The sequence below is a fragment of the Salvelinus sp. IW2-2015 genome, unplaced genomic scaffold (assembly GCF_002910315.2).
Source record: "Salvelinus sp. IW2-2015 unplaced genomic scaffold, ASM291031v2 Un_scaffold16533, whole genome shotgun sequence".
Lineage (NCBI taxonomy): Eukaryota > Metazoa > Chordata > Actinopteri > Salmoniformes > Salmonidae > Salvelinus > Salvelinus sp. IW2-2015.
In genome coordinates this window covers 64,440-88,823 of record NW_019957631.1, presented here as the reverse complement: position 1 = coordinate 88,823, position 24,384 = coordinate 64,440, and the positions used below count along the sequence as shown (strand labels likewise).

General features: G+C 39.8%; 1 protein-coding gene and 1 long non-coding RNA gene across 3 annotated transcripts in view; both read right to left on the bottom strand.

The window, feature by feature from the left end:
* Positions 1 to 609: 609 nt before the first annotated feature.
* LOC112080853 (ras-related protein Rab-3C-like) overlaps positions 610 to 24,384 on the bottom strand; it is a 62,751-nt gene continuing 38,976 nt past the window's right edge. Inside the window, exons 4-5 of the mRNA XM_024146786.2 lie at positions 2,122 to 2,246; positions 610 to 1,078 (exon numbers count right to left, since the gene is read on the bottom strand). Of these exons, the coding sequence (XP_024002554.1) occupies positions 888 to 1,078; positions 2,122 to 2,246 (316 nt within the window). The 3' untranslated portion in view covers positions 610 to 887. The remainder of the gene's footprint in view (positions 1,079 to 2,121; positions 2,247 to 24,384) is intronic.
* Positions 11,156 to 18,474, bottom strand: LOC112080854 (uncharacterized). Of its 2 annotated transcripts, none has more exons than XR_002896245.2 (4): positions 14,985 to 18,474; positions 14,690 to 14,880; positions 14,523 to 14,581; positions 11,156 to 11,296 (listed from the first exon to the last, which is right to left on the bottom strand). It is a non-coding gene; the product is annotated as an uncharacterized lncRNA (long non-coding RNA). The 2 variants fall into 2 exon arrangements; XR_002896244.2 differs by having other exon boundaries at positions 14,706 to 14,880.

The window sequence follows — 24,384 nt, the reverse complement described above, 5'->3', positions numbered from 1 at the left end:
TAACCCCAGATAATCACATTGGTTCTAACCCCAGATAATCACATTGGTCTAACCCCAGAATAATCACATTGGTTTCTATACCCCAATAATAATCACATTGGTTCATTCTAACCTCAGATAATCACATTGGTTCATTCTAACCTCAGATAATCACATTGGTTCATTCTAACCTCAGATGATCACATTGGTTCATTCTAACCTCAGATAATCACATTAGTCCATTCTAACCACAGATAATCACATGAGTTCTAACCACAGATAACCACATTGGTTCATTCTAACCACAGATAATCACATGGGTTTCACATCTAGTGTGGCGATGGAAAAATATGAAACAATATACAAACAACTAACTGAAAGGTATCACTTTCGTAAGGTAGGTAATAGTTTTTTACGGTAATGTTCAATGCTTAAAAGTGACACACGCACACACACGCACACACACACAGTAGGAATAGTGTGAGGGAAGAAATACAGGATATGCAAGAGGGAACTGGCAACTTAACCATACACAGATCATCATGTCATTGACAGAGCATTCCATAAACAACACACTATTTTCTCTGGTTAATATAGTATATAGAAGATCCTGTATTTCTGTTTTTATCTAAATAAATAGATAAATGTACCGACTGACGTGGCATTAGTGATTCATGGTCATCGCATACTGACATGGCATTACTGTACATGTCTATTTTTCAGTTTTGTGAACATACAACATATGTGTCAGCCAATTTGAAACATAAAAAAAATCTGAAAAAATGTACTAGGCACATCAGATATGCAGATATGAAGAATAATACAATTTAAGGTATTACAGATCTACCTAAGGGATAATACAATATTTTGGCAATCTCATACGTCTTAGATTGTTGTCATTTTCCTGGTTAACAACCGCAGTTGGGCTGCTGCAAGGGAGGAGGGTTGTCAGTTAGCCTAGCATTGGGCGTTCCTGTGGTGACAGCCGGGTCAGTTTCTAAACTGTCGGACATCTTGTCACAGATGAGGTCGACGAGACGCTCAAATGTTTGTTTTACGTTGACATTGTCCTTGGCACTCGTCTCGAAGAACTCAAACCCTGAGAGATAGAAAGGGTCAGGCAGAGAAGTGAGATATCAGGGTTTTGTCTCTGTGTGTGTCTCTGTCTCTGTGTGCGTCTCTGTGTGCGTGCGTGCGTGCGTGCGTGCGTGCGTGCGTGCGTGCGTGTGTGTGTATATTCAGTGACCGTTTTTGAAAAATATTTAGATATGTATTATTATATTGCTTCACAAATTTCATACCCTTCTGTGCTCTTTCCACCAATCAGAAAGAGGCTGGGTGAGGTGCTGTTCTGGAGTGTGTTGGTGTCAGCCAATTAGAAGTGTTTAATTATGGCCTAGCAATAGAGGAGCCTAGTGAAGGCTCTAATTAATAATACATGGCAGAGGTGTCTACAGGCTGTCTCATAAACCCATTATCATTCTGCATCATAAGAACTAAACACCACATACACTGTTGCGTGACCTACAGTATATTGAACCTATCATCGCTGTTTGATGAAAACCATTAACAACAATACAATTAGGAAAATTCAGAAGCGATTTTGAAAAGAAAATCTTGGTCCTTAAGTAATGAAATGCTCAGAGTACATTAAGGGGAGTTACTGTTTTCAATAAATATAAAACATTTTATGGAATTGCACCACCAGGAAATGTGGTGGAGTACCCCAGATGACTTCCTTGAACCCCGGGATAACTTCCTTAGACTTCCGGACTAGGTTTTGGGATGTGTACTAGATCCCTTTCTTGAGATTCCTGATTCGGTTTTTGGACCTTCCAGACCACTTTTTTTGCACACTCAGATTACTTTTTTGGACCCTTCTCAAATAACCCAGTAAAAAGTTTGTAATGTTATCATTAAAAGTTTACCATCAAAGACTACATTAAATTGATGCAGACTGAATCTTACATTTCTACAAAATTAGACATGCCAGCTTGGACATTCTAATAAATCACCCACTGATATCAACATGTCACTTACCCAACATATTTGAGTCAAACCTATTTCTCCAGCCAGGGTTTGTCCCTTTCTGAGAGTACTGATTTGAGGAGGATATGATTGACAGCGTAGTTGTCCACTCACCAAGCTGTTCGGCCAGCATCCGACCACTATCCACTGACACCACTCTCTCCTCCTCCATGTCAGCCTTGTTCCCCGCCAGGATTACCTGGGCGTTGTCCCATGAGTACGTCTTAATCTGGGTGGACCTGTGATGGCACAGGACAGAGACATTCAATCACTGAATCTCCAAAATTCCCATACATTTCCCAAATTCCAAAAATTGCATGGATCAAATAATTTTTTCCCTCATCAATCTACACACAATACTGCACAATGACAAAGTAAAAAACGTTTAGTCATTTTTGCAAATATATGATATTTCACATTTACATAAGTATTGAGACTCTTTACTCAGTACTTTGTTGAAGCACCTTTGGCAGCGATTACAGCCTTGAGTCATTTTGGGTATGACGCTACAAGCTTGGCACACCTGTATTTGGGTAGTTTCTCCCTTTCTTCTCTGCAGATCCTCTCAAGCTCTGTCAGGTTGGATGGGGAGCGTCGCTGTACAGCTATTTTCAGGTCTCTCCAGAGGTGTTCAATCTGGGTCAAGTCCAGGCTCTGGCTGGGCCACTCAAGGACATTCAGAGACTTGTTGTGAAACCACTCCTGCGTTGTCTTGGCTGTGTGCTTAGGGTCATTGTTCTGTTGGAAGGTGAACCTTCGCCCCAGTCTGAGGTGCTGAGCACTCTGGAACAGGTTTTCATCAAGGTTCTCTCTGTACTTTGCTCCATTCATCTTTCCCTCAATCTTGACTAGTCTCTCAGTCCCTGCCGCTGAAAAACATCCCCACAGCATGATGCTGCCACCACTATGCTTCACCGTAGGGATGTGATTGGCAAGGCGATGAGCAGTGCCTGGTTTCCTCCAGAAGTGACGCTTGGCATTCAGGCCAAAGAGTTCAATGTTGGTTAAATCACATCAGAGAATCTTGTTTCTCATGGTCTGAGAGTCCTTTAGATGACCTTTGGCAAACTCCAAGCGGGCTGTCATGTGCCTTTTACTGAGGAGTGGCTTCCGTCTGGCCACTCTACCATAAAGGCCTGATTAGTGGAGTGCTGCAGAGATGGTTGTCCTTTTGGAAGGTTCTCCCATCTCCACTGAGGAACTCTGTCAGAGTGACCATTGTGTTCTTGCTCAGTTTGGCCGGGTGGCCAGCTCTAGGTAGAGTCTTGGTGGTTCCAAACTTCTTCCATTTAAGAATGATGGAGGCCACTGTGTTCTTCGGGACCTTCAATGCTTCCCCAGATCTGTGCCTCGACATAATTCTGTCTCGGAGCTCTACGGACAATTCCTTCGACCTCATGGCTTGGGTTTTGCTCTGACATGTAGAGTCAACTGTGGTTCCTTATATAGACAGATGGGTGCCTTTCCAAATCATGTCCAATCAATTTAATTTACCACAGGTGGACTCCAATCAAGTTGTAGAAACATCTCAAGAACAATCAATGGAAAAATTATGCACCTGAGCTCAAATTTTGAGTCTCATAGCAAAGGGTCTGAATACTTATGTAAATGAGGTATTTCTATTATACATATTTAATACACTTCCAAAAATTTCAAATAACCTGTTTCCACTTTGTCATTATGGGGTATTGTGTGTAGGTTGATGAGGAAAAACATGTATTTAATCAATTTTAGAATAAGGCTGTAACGTAACAAAATGTGGAAAATCTGAAGAGTTCGTAACACTTTCGGAATGCATGTATATATACAGTACCAGTCAAACGTTTTGACACACCTACTCATTCAAGGGTTTTTTCTTTATTTTTACTATTTTCTACATTGTAGAATAATAGTGAAGACATCAAAACTATGAAATAACACATATGGATTCATGTAGTAACCAAAAAAGTGTTAAACAAATCAAAATACATATTATGTTCTTCAAATCAAAATACATTTTAGATTCTTTGACTTGATGATAGCTTTGCACACTCTTGGCATTCTCTCAACCAGCTTCATGTGGTAGTCACCTGGAATGCATTTCAATTAACAGGTGTGCCTTGTTAAAAGTGAATTTATGGAATTTCTTTCCTTCTTAATGCGTTTGAGCCAATCAGTTGTGTTGTGATAAGGTAGGGGTGGTATACAGAAGATAGCCCTATTTGGTAAAAGACCAACTACATATTATGGTAAGAACAGCTCAAATAAGCAAAGAGAAATGACAGTCCATCATTATTTCAAGAAATGAAGGTCAGTCAATCCAGAACATTTCAAAAACTTTGAAAGTTTTTCAAGTGCAGTGGCAAAATCCATCAAGCGCTATGATGAAACTAGCTCTCATGAGGACCGCCACAGGAAAGGAAGATCCAGAGTTACCTCTGCTGCAGAGAATAAACTCATTAGAGTTATCTGCACCTCAGATTGCAGCCCAAATAAATGCTTCACAGAGACACATCTCAACATCAACTGTTCAGAGGAGACTGTGTGAATCAGGCCTTCATGGTCAAATTGCTGCAAAGAAACCACTACTAATGGACACCAATAAGAAGAAGAGACTTGCTTGGGCCAAGAAACACGAGCAATGGACATGAGACGGATGGAAATCTGTCCATCGGTCTGATGAGTACGAATTTGAGATTTTTGGTTCCAACCGCCATGTCTTTGTGAGACACAGAGTAGATGAACGGATGATCTCCGCATGTATGATTCCCAACGTGAAACATGGAAGTGGAGGTGAGATGGTGTGGAGGTGCTTTACTGGTGACACTGTCTGTGATTTATTTAGAATTCAAGGCACACTTAGCCAGCATCGCTACCACAGCATTCTGCAGCGATACGCCATCCCATCTGATTTGCACTTAGTGGGACTTTCATGTATTTTTCAACAGGACAATGACCCAACGCACCTCCAGGCTATGTAAGGGCTATTTGACCAAGAAGGAGAGTGATGGAGTGCTTCATTAGATGACCTGGCCTCCACAATCACCCGACCTCAACCCAATTGAGATGAGTTGGAATGAGTTGTACCGCAGAGTGAAGGAAAAGCAGCCAACAAGTGCTCAGCATATGTGGGAACTCCTTCAAGACTCTTGGAAAAGCCTTCCTCATGAAGCTGGTTGAGAGAATGCCAAGAGTGTGCAAAGCTGTCATCAAGGCAAAGGGTGACTACTTTGAAGAATCTCAAATTTAAAATATATTTTTATTTGTTAAACACTTTATGGTTACTACATGATTCCATATATGTTATTTCATAGTTTTGATGTCTTCCCTATTGTTCTACAATGTATTCTACAATATATAAAATAAAGAAAAACCCTTGAATGAGTAGGTGTGTCCAAACTTTTGACTGGTACTCTAGATATAAGAAAAGGGGCATCATAGAATCAGGGTGAAGACGAGGACCTCATGTTTTCTAGTCTGTAACAGGTCACATCAGGTTGAAGATGTGGACCTCATGTTCTCTAGTCTGTAACAGGTTAACAGTCAGGTTGAAGATGTGGACTCATGTTGTCTAGTCCTGTAACAGGTTACATCAGGTTGAAGATGTGGACCTCATGTTCTCTAGTCTGTAACAGGTTACATCAGGTTGAAGATGTGGACCCTCATGTTCTCTAGTCTGTAACAGGTTACATCAGGTTGAAGATGTGGACCCTCATGTTTTCTAGTCGTACAAGGTACATCAGGTTGAAGATGTGGCTCATGTTTCTAGTCAGTAACAGGTTACATCAGGTTGAAAGATGTGGACCTCATGTTTCTAGTCAGTAACAGGTTACATCAGGTTGAAGATGTGGACCTCATGTTCTCTAGTCAGTAACAGGTTACATCAGGTTGAAGATGTGGACCTCATGTTTTCTAGTCGTAACAGGTTACATCAGGTTGAAGATTGTGGACCTCATGTTTCTAGTCTGTAACAGGTTCATCAGTTGAAGATGTGGACCTCATGTTCTCTAGTCAGTAACAGGTTACATCAGTTTGAAGATGTGGACCTCATGTTCTCTAGTCTGTAACAGGTTACATCAGGTTGAAGATGTGGACCTCATGTTCTCTAGTCAGTAACAGGTTACTCAGGTTGAGATGTGAACCTCATGTTCTCTAGTCAATAACAGGTTACATCAGGTTGAAGATGTGGACCTCATGTTCTCTAGTCTGTAACAGTTACATCAGTTGAAGATGTGGACCTCATGTCTCGTCATAAACGGTTATCCATGACAATAACACTTGGGATGTTCCATGTTGACTATTTCTTGTTCCCAGCATATTTCTGTTAGGCTAAGGATTATATTACCCCAACCTAGATTTGTCATTTCAAAGTTTTCATAAACTAATGCCAGAGGACGTTCTCCTCTGATGGTGTCACAAAACCATTTGTGAATCACATGATGAAAATGTTTTGATATCTGGGCTACTGGTCCTCAAGCCCAATAAGGGACATAAACCTCACATAAAACATTTTGTACAGAACCCTTGAGGGTTTAATTACCTGAAAGTCTTGATTTTAAAAATGCACAGCGACATAACTGAATCATTTAAAATGTGCTTCAAAGAGACCTTGGAAGTCACAGCGCTGTACTCTGATAAATAAACACTGTATTATATTCAAAATAAACACATATTATATATATTATTAAAACGTATTACAGAGCATTTTTGTAACCTGGAGCCATGGCAACATCGTGGCTGCCGGAGAGAGGAATATGGTAGGGTACTATTGTGGGCGTGAGGGTGAAGAGCAATACCGGCCCCAACTGTACACAACATAAACAACACAGAGCAAATGCTGTCTGCCCAGAGAGAGAGAGAGAGTGGGAGAGAGCAAGGATGGAGATAGAAAAGCAGGGTTAGAGATAGGTGTAGGAATCAAGATACATGGGGGAAGGAATCAAGATACATGGGGGTAGGAATCAGGATACATGGGGTAGGAATCAGGATACTGGGGTAAGGATCAAGATACATGGGGGTAGGAATCAGAGATACATGGGTAGGAATCAAGATACATGGGGGTAGGAATCAGTATACATGGGGGTGGAAATCAGGAATACATGGGGTAGAATCAGGAATACATGGGAGTAGAATCAGGATACATGGGGGTTACGGAATCAGGATACATGGGGGTAGAAATCAGGATACATGGGGTAGGAGTCAAGATAATGGCGTGGGATTGGAGGAATCAGTATACACATTGGGGGTGAGGCAATCAGGATCACATGGAGGTAGGAATCAGGAACATGGGCTAGCTGCCAATCAAGATAATGGGGGTAGGAATCAGGATACATGGGGGGTAGGAATCAGGATACATGGGGTAGGATCAATACATGGGGTAGAATCAGGATACATGGGAGTAGGAATCAGGATACATGGGGTAGGAATCAGGATACATGGGGAGTAGGAATCAGGATACATGGGAGGTAGGAATCAGGATACATGGGGTAGAATCAGGATACATGGGGGTAGGAATCAGGATACATGGGGTAGAATCAGCGATACATGGGAGTAGAATCAGGATACATGGGAGTAGGAATCAGGATACATGGGGTAGGAATCAGATACATGGGGGTAGGAATCGGATCATGGGTTAGGAATCAGGATACATGGGGTAGGAATCAAGATACATGGGGTAGGAATCAAGATACATGGGGGTAGGAATCAGGATACATGGGGTAGGAATCAGGATACATGGAGTAGGAATCAGGATACATGGGAGTAGGAATCAGGATACATGGGGGTAGGAATCAGGATACATGGGTAGGAATCAAGATACATGCGGACCTTAGGATCAGGTCATACATGGCGATGTAGAGATCAAGGATACATACAGGGGGGTAGAAATCAGGAACAGGGGTAGGAATCATACATACGTAGGATCAGGGATAAGGGCGATAGAATCAGGCATACATGGCGGGTAGCAATCAGGATACATGGGCGCGTAGGAATCAGGATACATGGGGTAGCATCAGGATACATGCGCGGGTAGGAAATCAGGATACATGGGACCGGCATAGAGGGAATAGCAGCAGAAGGGGATACAGCGTAATACAGGGTACTGGATGGTGCAGGATAAGGGGGAGTCAGGAATACATGGGGGTAGGAATCACGGATACATGGGGGTAGAATCCAGGAATCATGGGTAGAATCAAGATACATGGGGGTAGGAAATCAAGATACATGGGGGTAGGAATCAGGATACATGGGGGTAGGAATCAGGATACATGGGGTAGGAATCAAGATACATGGGGGTAGGAATCAGGATACATGGGGGTAGGAATCAGGATACATGGGGGTAGGAATCAGGATACATGGGAGTAGGAATCAGGATACATGGAGTAGGAATCAGGATACATGGGGGTAGGAATCAGGATACATGGGGTAGGAATCAAGATACATTGTGGTAATAATCAGGACACATGTTCATATTATATACACTGTGCTATGTTAGAATGAGAAACCAGTAGACAGGGCAATGAATAGGGAGAGAGGGAGGGATAGAGAGAGGGAGGGATAGTGAAAGAGAGGTAGTGATAGAGAGAGGGAGGGATAGAGAGAGGGAGGGGGTGAAAGAGAGGGAGGGGAAGTGTGTTAGGTTGGGATGAGCGAGAGAGACAGAGAAGGAAGGAGAGCGAAAAGGTCTTAGATGGAGAGAAGTGGGTGGAGGTAGAGAAACCATCCACAGGGTGGGTTCATATTAAGACTGACAGACAGAGAAATGAGAAAGGAAGGAGGGGAAGAGGTTGTGTGTAGAAGAGAGAAAAAGATGACTCAGCATTTACATTTCTTGTTATGAAACTCAGAATTGGACTTAATCAATACTCAACGCTCTTACCTTTCTCTTGGTTCATAGATTCTGTCCCTGATGGCACCAAATTCCGAATATAGTGCACTTCCTTTGGCCTAAGGCCCCTGGTCAAAGGTAGTGCACTACATAGGGATTAGGGTGCCATTTGGGACTTAGTCATAGGACTGAACATGCTGTTGTTTCACCCAATTATTAATTACTAGAAACTCATAGCTAATTTTTTTCACTGAGTCCATTGGGTCAATGCGATTATGATGGATTGCATTGCTATAGTGTTGCACAGTGTGCAAATATAGATCTTTTTGGGGGACCAGAAGAACACTATTCCTTATTTAGCACTCTAAAATGTGTTTGCTACCATGTATTTGGATGATTAAAGAACCAACTCTGTAAACTGTGTGGAGCTTTTCTCGCAGTTAAGCCGTGAGTTCATTGACGCGAAGGAGACTTTAGCTATGACTTAACGTCACTAATCATTTATATCAGAAACTCTTCAAATAGCATCGTTCTCTTCAATTGTTTTAGAAATGCCAAGGAGTCTTCCCCAATCCCAATAGTTATGTCATTTACTTTCTTTGTCTCCTTTCCTGAGTGAGCCAATACATGAAACCAACGGTCAGTTAGAATTTCCACAATATTTCACCTATCCATTAGGGCGTGCATAGTTACTGTATAACCGTGTAACCAACGGGTTATGGATGAAGACCGTCAATAAAAAAAAGAAACGGTTAAAAAATCTATGTTGTTTGGTGCAACGAACCGCTAGGGTTGAGTTCGTTTTTGTGTTAACATGAAAGTTTTTCGCTCCTTGATGAAACAAGAAAGATGTTGGAGTTTCGGTTGCCTAGACAACACTCCCCACAATGCAGCAAACGCACACATAACACATGTCGTCAGGAGAGGAGAGGAGAAAATGTGTGTAAGAATAAGTGTTTATTTAGTTTTTTGCTATTCCAACGGTTATTACAGAGACCGCAGTCATTTGTCTGGCCAATTACCATTATCCAAAATTCCAGCAGCAATCCATTGTTTTGTTTTGTTTACCTGGACAGTGTTTCTAAACTTTTTAGCAAGTGTGGCACAAACCCAGCGCAAGTCAAGTGTAATCCGCTTGACACATTAAAGTTACTTACCTTACAGATCCCAAAGCCAGCTAATTATCCACTCCATTCATATGCAAATCCATTTGATTCATACACTAGCTTGTCTGGCTGTCATGTTTTTATTTTAACCTGCCCTTCCCTTATCTACACTGAAATAATAGAACTTCAGTAGTCCTCTATTATGATAAAAAATATATATATATATATCGCATAGCTCATTAGTACACCCCTGTGCTTGAATATATATATGCATTTATTGTAGGTTCTAGGATACAACAATTAATGTGGAAGAAATAGGAAACCTTACAACTTACAATAACGAACACCTTGTGAAACGCCAATATTATTATATTATAATATAATATATATAATAATATATATATAATATTAATGCCAACATACTGACTCAACTCCAGCCACTTTAATAATGGGAATTGATGGAAATTATGTAAAAATGTATCACTAGCCACTTTAAACAATGCCACTTAATATAATGTTTACATACCCTACATTACTCATCTCATATGTATATGTATATACTGTACTCTATATCATCTACTGCATCTTGCCATCTTTATGTAATACATGTATCACTAGCCACTTTAAACTATGGCACTTTATGTTTATATACCCTACATTACTCATCTCATATGTATATACTGTACTCTATACCATCTACTGCATCTTGCCTATGCCGTTCTGTACCATCACTCATTCATATATCTTTATGTACATATTCTTTATCCCTTTACACTTGTGTGTATAAGGTAGTAGTTGTGGAATTGTTAGGTTAGATTACTTGTTGGTTATTACTGCATTGTCGGAACTAGAAGCACAAGCATTTCGCTACACTCGCATTAACATCTGCTAACCATGTGTATGTGACAAATAAAATTTGATTGATATTTAAGATTTGAATACATAAACTTTCATAGTTTTTGGTATAGTTGTGTTAATAAGTTAATTAACTTATTTTCACAGATTTTTTTGTACACTCACGTGGCATTCATAGACTAAAATACTGAATTCTGGTGTGTGGAATATAGAGGAGGTGGTTGCTGTGTGGGTGGGAGGTTCTGCCTGTCATTTCTCAACAAGCAGCCAGTCTCAGAAGGGGGACTTGAAGAGGGAGACTGCAAAGACCAGGCACTGCTGCTCTCTTTGTTCTGAGTGTTTGCAGTGCTAGTGTTTTTAGTTAATCCGTGTACCTCACATATTATGAGCCCAGTAAACTTTATTAGCAGATAATGACAACATGACAATAACAGTAGCTGATGTAATGGAAAGTTGGAGGGTGTTTGGTAATGGAGGACATCAGGTGGATCCACATCTGGGTGATGGGCAGAACCCCTCGCTCCTGGAGAACAGGAGCAGAGTTAAAGGGAACAGGGTAGGAGACAGGAACATAAACAAGCAAACACACAGGTTACACTTTACAGTGAGAAGATTTGATGAATTAGTGCAGTGTTATAAAAGGGAGATACAGTTGAAGACGGAAGTTTACATACACTTAGGTTGAAGTCATTAAAACTCGTTTTTTCAACCACTCCACAAATTTCTCTAGGATAGAAGGCAGCATTCGGAATTTTGGATGAAAAGCGTGCCCAAATTAAACTGCCTGCTACTCAGGCCCAGAAGGTACGATATGCATATTATTAGTAGATTTGGATAGAAAACACTCTGAAGTTTCTAAAACTGTTTGAATCATGTCTGAGTATAACAGAACTTATTTGGCAGGCGAAACCCCGAGGACAAACCATTCAGAATTTTTTTTTTTTAGGTCACTCTTTTCAATGGGTTTTCATTGGGAATCCAGATTTCTAATCAACTTTCTTGCAGATCCTATTGCTTCCACTGGATGTCAACAGTCTTTAGAAATTGGTTGAGGTTTTTCCTCTGAGAAATTAAGAAGTAGCACTGTTCAGAACAAGGCTAGAGGGAAGTGTAATCTTTGTTAGAGGCTCGCTACACATAGTTTTCCTCCGGTATTTAACACAGTATATCCTGTCTTAAATTTTATCGATTATTTACATGAAAAAATAACTAAAGTTGTATTAGGAAGTAGTTTGAAATGTTTGGACAAAGCTTACAGGTAACTTTTGTAGTCAATTTGCGCAAGTTGGAACCGGTGTTTTTCTAGATCAAACGCGCCAAATAAATGGACATTTTGGATATATATCGACGGAACTAATCAAACAAAAGGACCATTTGTGATGTTTATGGGACATATTGGAGTGCCAACAGAAGAAGCTCGTCAAAGGTAAGGCATGAATTCTATCTTTATTTCTGCGTTTTGTGTCGCGCCTGAAGGGTTGAAATATGATGGTCTGTGTTAGTTTGCTGGGGTGCTGTCCTCAGATAATAGCATCGTTTGCTTTCGCCGTAAAGCCTTTTTGAAATCTGACACGTTGGCTGGATTCACAACAAGTGTAGCTTTAATTTGGTGTATTGCATGTGTGATTTCATGAAAGTTAAATTCTTAAAGTAATTTATTTGAATTTGGCGCTCTGCATTTTCACTGGATGTTGGCCATATCCCAGAGAGGTTTTAACAAACTATATTTTTGTCAGGTCGGTTAGGACATCTACTTTCTGCATGACAAGTAATTTTTCCAACAATTGTTTACAGACAGATAATCTCACTTATAATTCACTGTATCACAATTCCAGTGGGTCAGAAGTTTACATACACTAAGTTGACTGTGCCTTTAAACAGCTTGGAAAATTCCAGAAAATTGTCATGGCTTTAGAAGCTTCTGATAGGCTAATTGACATCATTTGAGTCAATTGGAGGTGTACCTGTGGATGTATTTCAAGGCCTACCTTCAATCTCAGTGCCTCTTTGCATGACATCATGGGAAATTTAAAAGAAATCAGCCAAGACCTCAGAATTTTTTTGGGAGACGTCCAAAAGTGTGGTTCATCCTTGGGAGCAATTTCCAAACGCCTGAAGGTACCACATTCATCTGTACAAACAATGGTACGCAAGTATGAACACCATGGGACCACACAGCCGTCATACCGCTCAGGAAGGAGTTGCGTTCTGTCTCTTAGAGATTAATGTACTTTGGTGCAAAAAGTGCAAATCAATCCCAGAACAACAGCAAAGGACCTTATGAAGATGCAGGAGGAAACAGGTACAAAAGTATCTATATCCACAGTAAAACGAGTCCTATATCGACATAACCTGAAAGGCCGCAAGGAAGAAGCCACTGCTCCAAAACCGCCATAAAAAAGCCAGACTACAGTTTGCAACTGCACAAGGGGACAAAGATTGTACTTTTTGGAGAAATGTCCTCAGGTCTGATGAAACAAAAATAGAACTGTTTGGCCATAATGACCATTGTTATGTTTGGAGGAAAAAGGGGGAGGCTTGCAAGCCGAAGAACACCATCCCAACCGTGAAGCACGGGGGAGGAAGCATCATGTTGTGGGGGTGCTTTGCTGCAGGAGGGACTGGTGCACGTCACAAAATAGATGGCATCCTGAGGAAGAAAAATTACGTGCATATATTGAAGCAACATCTCAAGACATCAGTCAGGAAGTTAAAGCTTGGTTGCAAATGGGTATTACAAATGGACAATGACCCCAAGCATACTTCCAAAGTTGTGGCAAAATGGCTTAAGGACAACAAAGTCATGGTACGGGAGTGGCCATCACAAAGCCATGACCTCAATCCCATAGAAAATGTGTGGGCAGAACTGAAAAAGTGTGTGCGAGCAAGGAGGCCTACAAACCTGACACAGTTACACCAGCTCTGTCAGGAGGAATGGGCCAAAATTCACCCAATTTATTGTGGGAAGCTTGTGGAAGGCTACCCGAAACGTTTGACCCAAGTTAAACAATTTAAAGGCAATGCTACCAAATACTAATTGAGTGTATGTAAACTTCTGACCCACTGGGAATGTGATGAAATAAATAAAAGCGGAAATAAATAATTCTCTCCACTATTATTCTGACATTTCACATTCTTAAAATAAAGTGGTGATCCTAATTTACCTAAAACAGGGAATTTTTTTACCAGGATTAAATGTCAGGGATTGTGAAAAGCTGAGTTTAGATGTATTTGGCTAAGGTGTATGTAAACTTCCAACTTCAACTGTATGTACTTTTCAACACATTTGGAAGGTACAGCCTACCTCTTGCTGGTCCCCCTCCGACTCAGAGCACAGAGAATCAGACTGAACCGAATTCACTGGTTCTGGTGGATGGGATTACTCCTACTAAATTACCTCGACTAACCTGTACCCCCGCACCGGTACCCCCTGTATATAGCCTCGTTATTGTTATGTAATTTTCTTGAGTTGCTTTTTAATTGAATTACATTTTTTTACTTTAGTTTATTTAGTAAATATTTTATTAACTCTATTTATTGAACTGCATTATTGGTTAAGGGCTTGTAAGTAAGCATTTCATGGTAAGGTCTACACCTGTTATATTTGGAGCATGTGACAAATACAATTTGATTTGACAGTTGACAGTCCTAAAGTCATTTGGATAGGTTAATTGAAGAGGTACATTTTTGTAAGCTCAGCATAACTACCATTTCATGCTTTCTCAAATGTCAACCAAAGCTTAACATACTTTGGGCTTCACTGAAGTGTAGGGTGTCAGTGTTTTCAGTTGCGTCCACTGAGGTAACCCTAGGAAGACAAAGAGAAACATATCAGTGTTCGGGAAACTAAATCTAACTTCAGGTTATTTTGTGTGCAAATCCAAATAGTTATTATCTGAGATTTTTTTATATTAACTTTAACAGATGGTGACCTCAGCTAGGAGGTGAAAGAGCAGCGAGGTTTCCCAAGTCTCGCCTTCCTTTCGTCCTTCTTCCAAACCAAGTAATTTGCCCGAATGTTGTAGCACTTGGTCCCCTTCTTGATTCTGCTCCGGTAGCTCTCCTTCTGTTTCTCCTGCGCCTTGTCCATGTTCAGTCTCACCTTGACTGATAACAGGAATAAATGCAATTATATTTCATATTACAAATACATTACTTACATATCTCTTGGAGGGCCAGAACATAAATTAACAGCAGACAATCATTTTTACCTGGTCAAAAACCTCCACCTCCTCAGTCCGTGCCTGAAGGTGGTTCTCGAAGGTGTTCTGATCTGGTTCGACAACTTCCACCACATCAGGTGGAGTTTCAGTGATTTGAAAGTACTGTCGCGGAAAACTACATAATTAGTCATATTATCCCGTGTTTTACTGCTTAAAGAATAGTCTCTTGTTATATGTGAGTGTTTTTTATAACCTGATACAAACTTGTCTTGGTGTGACTTAGTCGTAAGACTGGGCTTACAGCTAAGAGATGTTTGGGTGTAACCACAGCATGTGAAATCCTGTGGGTTTACTATCAACAGAAAGTCACATGTATGGAGCCTTATAGAAAGGAGTACAATATAGTGTTTGTTGTTGTGAATGCAGTTAGAAGGTTGAGACCTCAGGCTGTCAACCTTGTGCCATCTTGAGTTTACACAGACAACTAATGACCTTTTACACACTATCTGCTGACTGCCACATATACAGAACAGGGGTTGTATGTATTTTCTCTATAAAAGCATTGAACCGGCACTGTTCGTGGAGCTTTTCAACTATGCACTGTTGAGTGGGTAGTTGATTCTCCATTTTTGCAAATCATATGATAAAGTGTTGTTTGAAAGAATCTGCAGTCTCTCTTCCCTTTGATTAGATATTCCATGACAAATTGGTGACAGCTGTGGGATGCTAACTCTGCTTGCTGATTTCTCCCAGGAGACGGAGGTTAAACTGCGCGCAGGGGCTCCGTTAGACATGGCTCAGGGTCCCAAACACTCCGACTAAAATGGAGCAGAGGGGGACCCACCTCAGACCTGCCGGGAGTGTCAGTGAGTGGATACGTCATTCCGGACACATAAGATAAACTCAGGGTGGGACTGATTTTTTTTTTAAACATCATAGAAAATCCTGTTCTAAGAACAGGTTGTGCACATTGTCTTTGTTGAAGCAAAGACACCCCTAGTTAGAAACTTTGTTGTAGCAGAGTTATTTCTGAATAGGGGAAATCCTAGGAGTAATTCTAGGGCAGGGGACATCTCCGATTGGGATCTTTTCTTTTAAGCAGAAGTATCCTGGTTAGAGACAGGGGTTGTATTTCTCTGTTGAAGCAGAAGTATCCTGGTTAGAGACAGGGGTTGTATTTCTCTGTTGAAGCAGAAGTATCCTGGTTAGAGACAGGGGATGTGTTTCTCTGTTGAAGCAGAAGTATCCTGGTTAGAGACAGGGGTTGTATTTCTCTGTTGAAGCAGAAAAGCAGTCATGGGATGATATGACACGGTTACGAGTTATGTGATTCCAGGGCACAATCCTGAGATATAAAACATATTCCTGCAGGTAAAAAAATATTTAAAAAATGTAAAGAAAAAGAACGTGTGAAAAAATATTTAGAAACATTGTAAAATCAAATGTATTAATCAGTGTACTAGTAAAACAGTTGGTTATGATTGGCAAACCAGCTATAAATGTAAACCCTACACGGAAATGTGCATAAGAGGAACTACCATGTGGGTACAAGATTTATAATTACATAGAGCAAAAAACATTTTGATGGAGGAGAAATACTCTTTTCAAATTATAAGAAAAGTAGACGTTCCTAACCAAATACTGTTTGTTTTGTGTGTTTGTTTTTGTTTCCTGAGTGTGTGTATTGACGAGAGATTTATATTATGGACACACGATGGACCCTATCATCCCGACTGGCTGCACTGTGTGATGGAATAAAGGAACACATATTCTCCAGTAGTAAATTGGCAGATGTTCCAGTATTGGTTCTAATACAAGGTATTAAAACCATTACCAATTAAAAGGCACATACCATAACTACTCTCCAGGGAAGTGGGTATCACTACCTTAGAAAATAGTTTAATTGGCATATATTAGAGCGGTGAATGAGTAAATCTAAACTCTTTGGCCACGGTCAGGAAGAGGTCAACTATAGCAAAACCATAGGAAAGGAAGCGCAAAGGTGTTCTACCAATTCGGCTTGAATATGAAAAAATCCAACCATGGATAAAATTGGGCAGCATCTCCCTGCTGACTGGAAATATGCGAGAGTGGATACAAATTCTTTGCTTTAACTAATTATGGTCATTTTTTAGTTACACTATCCTTATGAACCGCATAGCATATCATTACAGCAGTATGTAGCGGTAATAAATGTTAGCTAGCTACCTAACGTTAGTTGGCTACTAATACGTACATCAAACTTGTTAACTATGCTATCCAACATTTATTGACATGATTATTCACGTCATTCTTAGCTTATCTAAATTGTATATAACATGAAAAAAGCCTAACCAGCTCTGCTAGGGTGGGTAAATGGTCAAAGTGAGGATGTGTTCTCTTATTTGTGTCTGGAAGTAGCAAGCAAGCTAGCCAACTTTAGCAAGTTAGCTTGGGTGCTTGACTGCCTTTGTGAGGTCAGAGAGCTTGGATCAACCCTGCTCCTTGGCCAGAGAGGGCAGTGTGTGCTCTAAACAGTCTGAATTTCCAAAGCACACAAAGTAGTAAAATGTCTAACTATTATTTGTTATTCTAACAAGCTAGCAAGAGGCCGCATAGCAACAGCATCAACTTCTGGTAGACATGCAAAGCTCAACATCAAGGTTACCATTTGGTTGCAATATACTAAAATGAACTAATAGTATATAGTATGAAGTATATACTCATTAAGCATGTAGTATATAGTATATTAGTATCTGTATTTGAACACAGCTTGGGTATGTGAGTATATTGATAGAATGTGTACGTCTGCTTTGATGGCAGGTTTGAAACCTGTTATCAGCATGGAAATTGCGGGGGTAGCAGAAAACTACCGAAGCGCAGTGTGTGGGGCCATTGGTCATTCGAAAAGTGAGTTTAGAGTGTCACATCCTGATCTGTTTCACCGGTCTTTGTGATTGTCTCCACCCCCATCCGGGTGTCGTCCATCTTTCCCATTATCCCGTGTATTTATACCTGTGTTCTCTGTTTGTCTGCTCCCAGTTCGTTTTGTTCATTCATACCTACCAGCGTTTTCTCCCTTGCTCCTGTCCTGTCTATAGTGCCTGTTTTCTAGTTTCCCCGGTTTTGACCGTTCTGCCTGCCCTGACCCTGAGCATGCCTGCCGTTTTGTACCTTGCCCCACCTTACTGGATTATTGACCCCCGCCTGTCCTGACCCTGAGCCTGTCTGCCGTCCTGTACCTTTGCCCCTCTACTCTGGATTACCGACCTCTGCCTGACCTGACTCTGAGCCTGCCTGCCGTCCTGTACCTTTGACTGCCCGTGTTCGAATTAATAAACTTTTGTTACTTTGACATTGTCTGCACCTCGGTCTTACCTTCAAATGTGATAGTTGGGGCAATATTTGTTAAATTTATGACAGGAAAGTATGGGGAATTCACTTACCCTAATCAATGAAACTATAAATGCTTATGGGATTTTCTCAGTCCGGTTAATACATTTAAATAAAATAGCCCATACGGCTTGAATTTTTTTTTTTTTTCCTCAGTAAGAGTTAGGGAGAATTAACACTGAATGTAGACATAACTTGTAATGACGTAAGAAACCAAATTAGGGTTTCCATAAAATTAAAAATCATTGCGGAGTAAATGTGATGTATTGAAGGAATTTCATTATGTCGCAAGGGAAAATATTATCTGCTTTTATTGACCTTGCCAGATCTGTTTCCAAATCAATTAATGTCGATTCAACTCGTTGACTGCTAAATCCCCTTTGTGCATGGGAAATCTTTGCAAAGAAACACGTGGATGAACTTTAAGGCAATCTTCTGGTAATTGTGTTGTTACAAACCATTAGAATTGGGTTATTTGCGGGATTTACTGGTAATTTCAATAGCATTGGGTCCATGTTACTGACTGAATTGAAGTTGTGGGCAGAAAGAGGCTCAAGTATTGTGAACATTTTAACTAACATCAAAATGTATCTTTTCCCTAATGAATTGGCTGATGTATTTTGTGTATTTGGCGCATTACATGTTAATCTTTTAATAATATACATTTAATAAGTGTGAAGCAGAAAGGGAATATCCTATAGAGTTTGGTATTAAAAATGTAGAGTAACATTGTTTGGATAGACTGAAATGTAAACAATGCCTTCTAATAATGTGAATGGAAATATGTTATTAGTGGTTTTTGGATAGTCTCTAATAATGCCATGTTTTAGTCCACGGGTGAAAGCGAGTCGTGCTCGCTGGGCTATATCAGGCTGTAACGGGCGCAGTGGGACATTTGAAGCAGAGGTCTGAATAGTTCAATCGGAAACGTTCTTTGACAGTTTCTGGTTATTGTTGCTGAGCTTGGTAGTTTAGGTAACACCAGTGAATTTGAGCAGGAAGGTAATGTCATTTAAAACGATAATCTGTTTCCATTACGTGGAACAGTGGCAAGTATCTAAAGTGAATGTTTTAGTACTGAATATTGAACTGATGAATATTGAACTGACGGCGCCAACTTTTTGAAAGTCCTAGATTTGTTAAAACAGGTTTTATATTTTGACTAAATGAATGCAACAAGTTAAAATGATAGGATTACCAGAAAGGGGCTCTGAGATTGTTTACTTTAGAAGATGTGTATTCTTCAAAGTGGGACACTATATTATCTGATGTGTTTTGAGTAGGATTCTATCTTCCAGGACTGATGGAAGTCCACTACAGTATGAATGTTAAGGGGAGCTCCCACATTAAATAAGGCCTGGGAAATGTTGTTTGTTTTTATCCTACATCATGAATGTGCGTTAATGTTTCAATACCATGACTGATTTATTGTGTGTGGTTATTTTATTTGGTTTCAGTGGGTTTTCCACAGGTTAGAGCCGAGGTATCTTGAAAGAGGTACACAATTTGAATTTTCTGAAGTTTTATTTTCTGAGTTTTAATTGAACATGTGTACTCTTTTGATAAGGGATGTACTGAAGAAACTGTAACCTTGAATATGAAATGACATGTATAAAATGTATGACATGTTTGACTGTTTTTAAATGATTAATCTAATACAGAAACAAACACATATTTGAAGGGTTTAAATGAACTCTGACCTCTGTCCTGACTTTCTAGAGTGGTTTGATCACCCTCACTGGAAAACCGAGAGATGGTTGGTTGATGATTTAAGGTCATTTGTAATACTGATTTGAAGGCCATTTATAATACTGATAATTACAGAGAAGTTTATAATTAATAGTTATATGTGTGATTCAAACCACGAGAAGGACAGAACTGTCTCTAGTCTATTTTTCTATTCCTTGAATCAGGTTGTGGGCACAATTCTTTTTCTTTATGGAGTTATTATGGGTAGTTATTCTAATTCGATTTTGTTATTTAAATTTCTGTAACTTTTTATTATTACAGCCCCCGTTTATCCCTGTCTTACACTGTCGTGAGTGACATGAATTAATTCTTAACCTGTAGTGTTGTTGTTTTTTACACATTAGTCACAATGTGAATCATGTGTCAAAATGGGGGTTTTACCAGTCTTGAGGTTTTTGGATTGAAGTTTACACACCTTGAGTGATATGTAGGTATGTATTGAGTGATATATGAAGGAGTGTATTGTTGCATGGTTTGTTCTGTTTTGTTTTCGATAAATCTCACCAGATTGGGTCTGCTGGATGATCGGGATAATTTCCTGATCCTATGATTCTGCGATGAGGTTGACAGTGTGATAAGGGGAGTATAACCAATTTGGAAAAATTGTTTCAACAGAATGTGTTGTAATTCTCTTTGACATTTATTTTTGAGATGTGTATTAATAATATTGGTCCGAAGTAATAACTTCGTAATAACGTCGGACTAATATTATTAACTTGTCTAAAATTGTTATTTTGGGGTATCAGGTTGCTTGAGGAGATTTACACAATGCTAAATGTATAGTTATTTAGACTAAGAATGCATTGAGATACCGATCTGTCATTAACATGTCACTCACGACAGTGTAAGACAGGGATAAACGGGGGCTGTAATAATAAAAAGTTAATACTGGTAATAAGTACTACAAACTGTCTATATATGATCCCGTTTGTAAATTTATATTCTAACTGTATTGGTGTGTGCTAAGTTGATGGTCTTGCATATGAGTAATAGACTCAACGTGGAGCACTAAATTTGGGTTGAATAACATTGATCGTAGGGGTTTTATTTTACCGTGTTATTAGAATTCTAATGTTAAAGGACATCAATACATATGGCTTTCTGGATGATACAGTACAAATGACTTGATTATGTTTTAGTATGTTTATAACTATGTAAATGGACTACCAGTAGGGACTAATGTGTTATGAATTAGATAGCATGATTCACTGTGCAAAATGTATTTGTAGCGGGAGGCTAAGTACATACGGGGACAGAATGTTTGCATAAGAGTGTGCCAAATGATAGGTGACCATTGCTGTACATTCCTACCCCAGGGTGAGGTTAACTTTACTATTGTAGTTGAACATCTGAAAGAGCTCAGTGGTGATTGGAATCCGTTTGGATGGGTTCAGTCATTATTTGGTGTTATGGGAGCTACAATATTTCATTGGTTTATTTATGGCTTAGTCCCTTTTTTTTTACAATAAGTCTGATTATAACTTGTGTTAAGAAATTGTGCAGCAAAGCCATGGAGACTATTCTTGCCATGCCATTACTGACCCCTGAAGGAGACGCCTCAGAACCCTATTTACCTGATTTATTTCCTATTCCTGATTACATGTCTGATGAAGACTATGATAATCCATAACACCGAGGTAAAAATATTGAGTTAATGGTGCAGCGTGTCCATAGGCCATGCTCACTGCGGGGGTTATGTAAATGGTGCTCCCAAGGTAGAGTTAAGGGCCTACCGTCATGGTGACCCTGTGGCAATATGGACAGTCTCAACGAAGTTATTGCCTTGTGTGTGGTGATAAAGTATGTACTAATGTTTGAATTCATATGTTCCTTTCCCCTTTCTGAGAATGAATTGCACTATATGAGGGGTTGAAACTCAATGACAATGGAGGTCATTTACAATTGTAATGTAAGAAAGTATTTTCTTTTCCCTCATGTTAATGCTTGTTTAATGGAAATACTGGTAAGTAATGTTCTATTAGGTTGAGACTTAGTCTCAAAAGGGAGGAAATGTTGTGGAAAACTACATAATTAGTCATGCTATGTTTTACTGCTTAAAGAATAGTCTCTTGTTATATGCTAGTGTTTTTTTCTAACCTAATACAAACATGTCTTGGTGTGACTTAGTCATAAGACTGGGCTTACAGCTAAGAGACATTTGGGTGCAACCGCAGCATGTGAAATCCTGTGGGTTTACTATCAACAGAAAGTCACATGTATGGAGCCTTATAGAAAGGAGTACAATATAGTGTTTGTTGTTGTGAATGCAGTTAGACGGTTGAGACCTCAGGCTGTCAACCTTGTGCCATCTTGAGTTTACACAGACAACTAATGACCTTTTACACACTATCTGCTGACTGCCACATATACAGAAAGGGGTTGTATGTATTTTCTCTATAAAAGCATTGAACCGGCACGGTTCGTGGAGTTTTCAACTATGCACTGTTGAGTGGGTAGTTGATTCTCTATTTTTTCTAATCTTATGATAAAGTGTTGTTTAAAAGAATCTGCAGTCTCTCTTCCCTTTGATTAGCTATTCCACGACAGTACGTTATACGAAAAAAGCAATAGACAAACAACAACACTAAGTCAATTACAAATTTGAAAGACCACAATATATACAATAATTGGATATACAATTGTATTGTTTACCTCAGTCAACACCTGCAGCTCCCATCCATACTCTGTGGAGGCCTGGATGCTGCTGTTGTGTGCAAAGAGAATTACCTTCAGGTTGTTCTCCCAACCTTCCTGGTACCAATCATGGGACTTGCCCATCGCAGTTTTGAGGGTCTGGTTTGTCCATTCACCAAACCTGGAGGAGGGGGTAGGAAAGCGATATCTTTTGACAATGTAAGATATTGAAATATGTCTGATTATGTACCATAGAAAAACAAAAACAAATTGTAAAAAAATTCATAAAACAAACCATTGGTGACAGAATATAACCTATAACATCCGTATCTTGTTCTAGTGTTCATGACCTCGGTCACTCAAGATGACCTCAGGAGAAGCGTCGATGTTGAAGATGTCCACCATCGCCTTGGAGGTGGCTTCGCCAGTCTCGTCCTTGATGGGTATCATACAAAACGAAAATACATTTTTGGTTCCAAGTGCCCTTTTTAATAAGTTACAGAAGGGAATTTAGAGTTAAGCTCTTCCTTTACTGACCTTTATTGCCTTCAGCCACTTGGTAAAGTGGTCGGTCGCCGTCAGACACCAGCTGTTGCCATTCCTGGATTTCGTGAAGGGTCCGATGAGGTCCACCCCTAACATTTAAAGTGTTAGAGAGAATATTACTTTATTCTTACCTGTATCTGTGTCATACAGTATGCATATTTTCACATTTGTAAGGATACTGAAAACACACATTCAATAATATTGAACTCTGCTGTGATCAAATAAAGCAACCATTACAAAACAACTTGTCAGTGCAAAATCTGAATTGGGACACCTACTGATCATGTGCCATGGTGAAACAACTTTTATGGGCTTTAACTCTGGCGCCACAAACTCTGTCTTCTCAAATTTCTGGCAGGCTAGACAGGGTACTGACCTTTAAGCAAAAAGGGACAAATTGAAACATTGTGTGCTCTCTGATATGACATTCATTGAAATCATAATAATTTCAGATATAATAGAATACGATTGATAAACAAAAGGTTATTTCACTTGCCCATCTGTCCACTTCCTTGATAATTCCCCGTCAGAAGAAGCGTAGGTTGATTTTGGAAATTATACGCTTCACTCCGAAATGGCCAGCAAGCATCTCGGTCAGCACAGCCTCCTCCTCCTCCTTAGTAAAAATCACTCTCCTGTGTAGCTTGCCACCCTTCCCCCGTAGGTACATATAATTACCTAACAAGTTGGAAGAGTTGTTGAAATACTCTAGTCTAAGTACATTTGTACGGCTGTCTTTTTGGCATGGGGACACTATTTGGCATGACAGGGCCATAAGCAAGACATCATTAACATGGCATAAATCATGGCAAAAGGTATCTGAGTGAGCGTAACTAACAAAGTCAATGGGGGTCCTCGATCGGTACTGGGCTATGATCACTACAAGTTTAGATAACCAGCTAGACTAACTTGCCAATCAAAAAATTGTTAGCTGACATTGCTAATTGAATACGTGTCAGTGACTGACAGATCAAGAGAAAAACTCCTCCCATACTTAATTGTATCCCATGCTGTTTTGGCCTTTTCCTAGTGGAACAGACCAACATAACTTTGGTTTTCTTGATGTTTAAAACAAGTTTGTTTTGGCAAACCCACACCCTAATATTCTCCAAATCTCATTGTAAAGCTTGCTGTACCTGTTGAACCG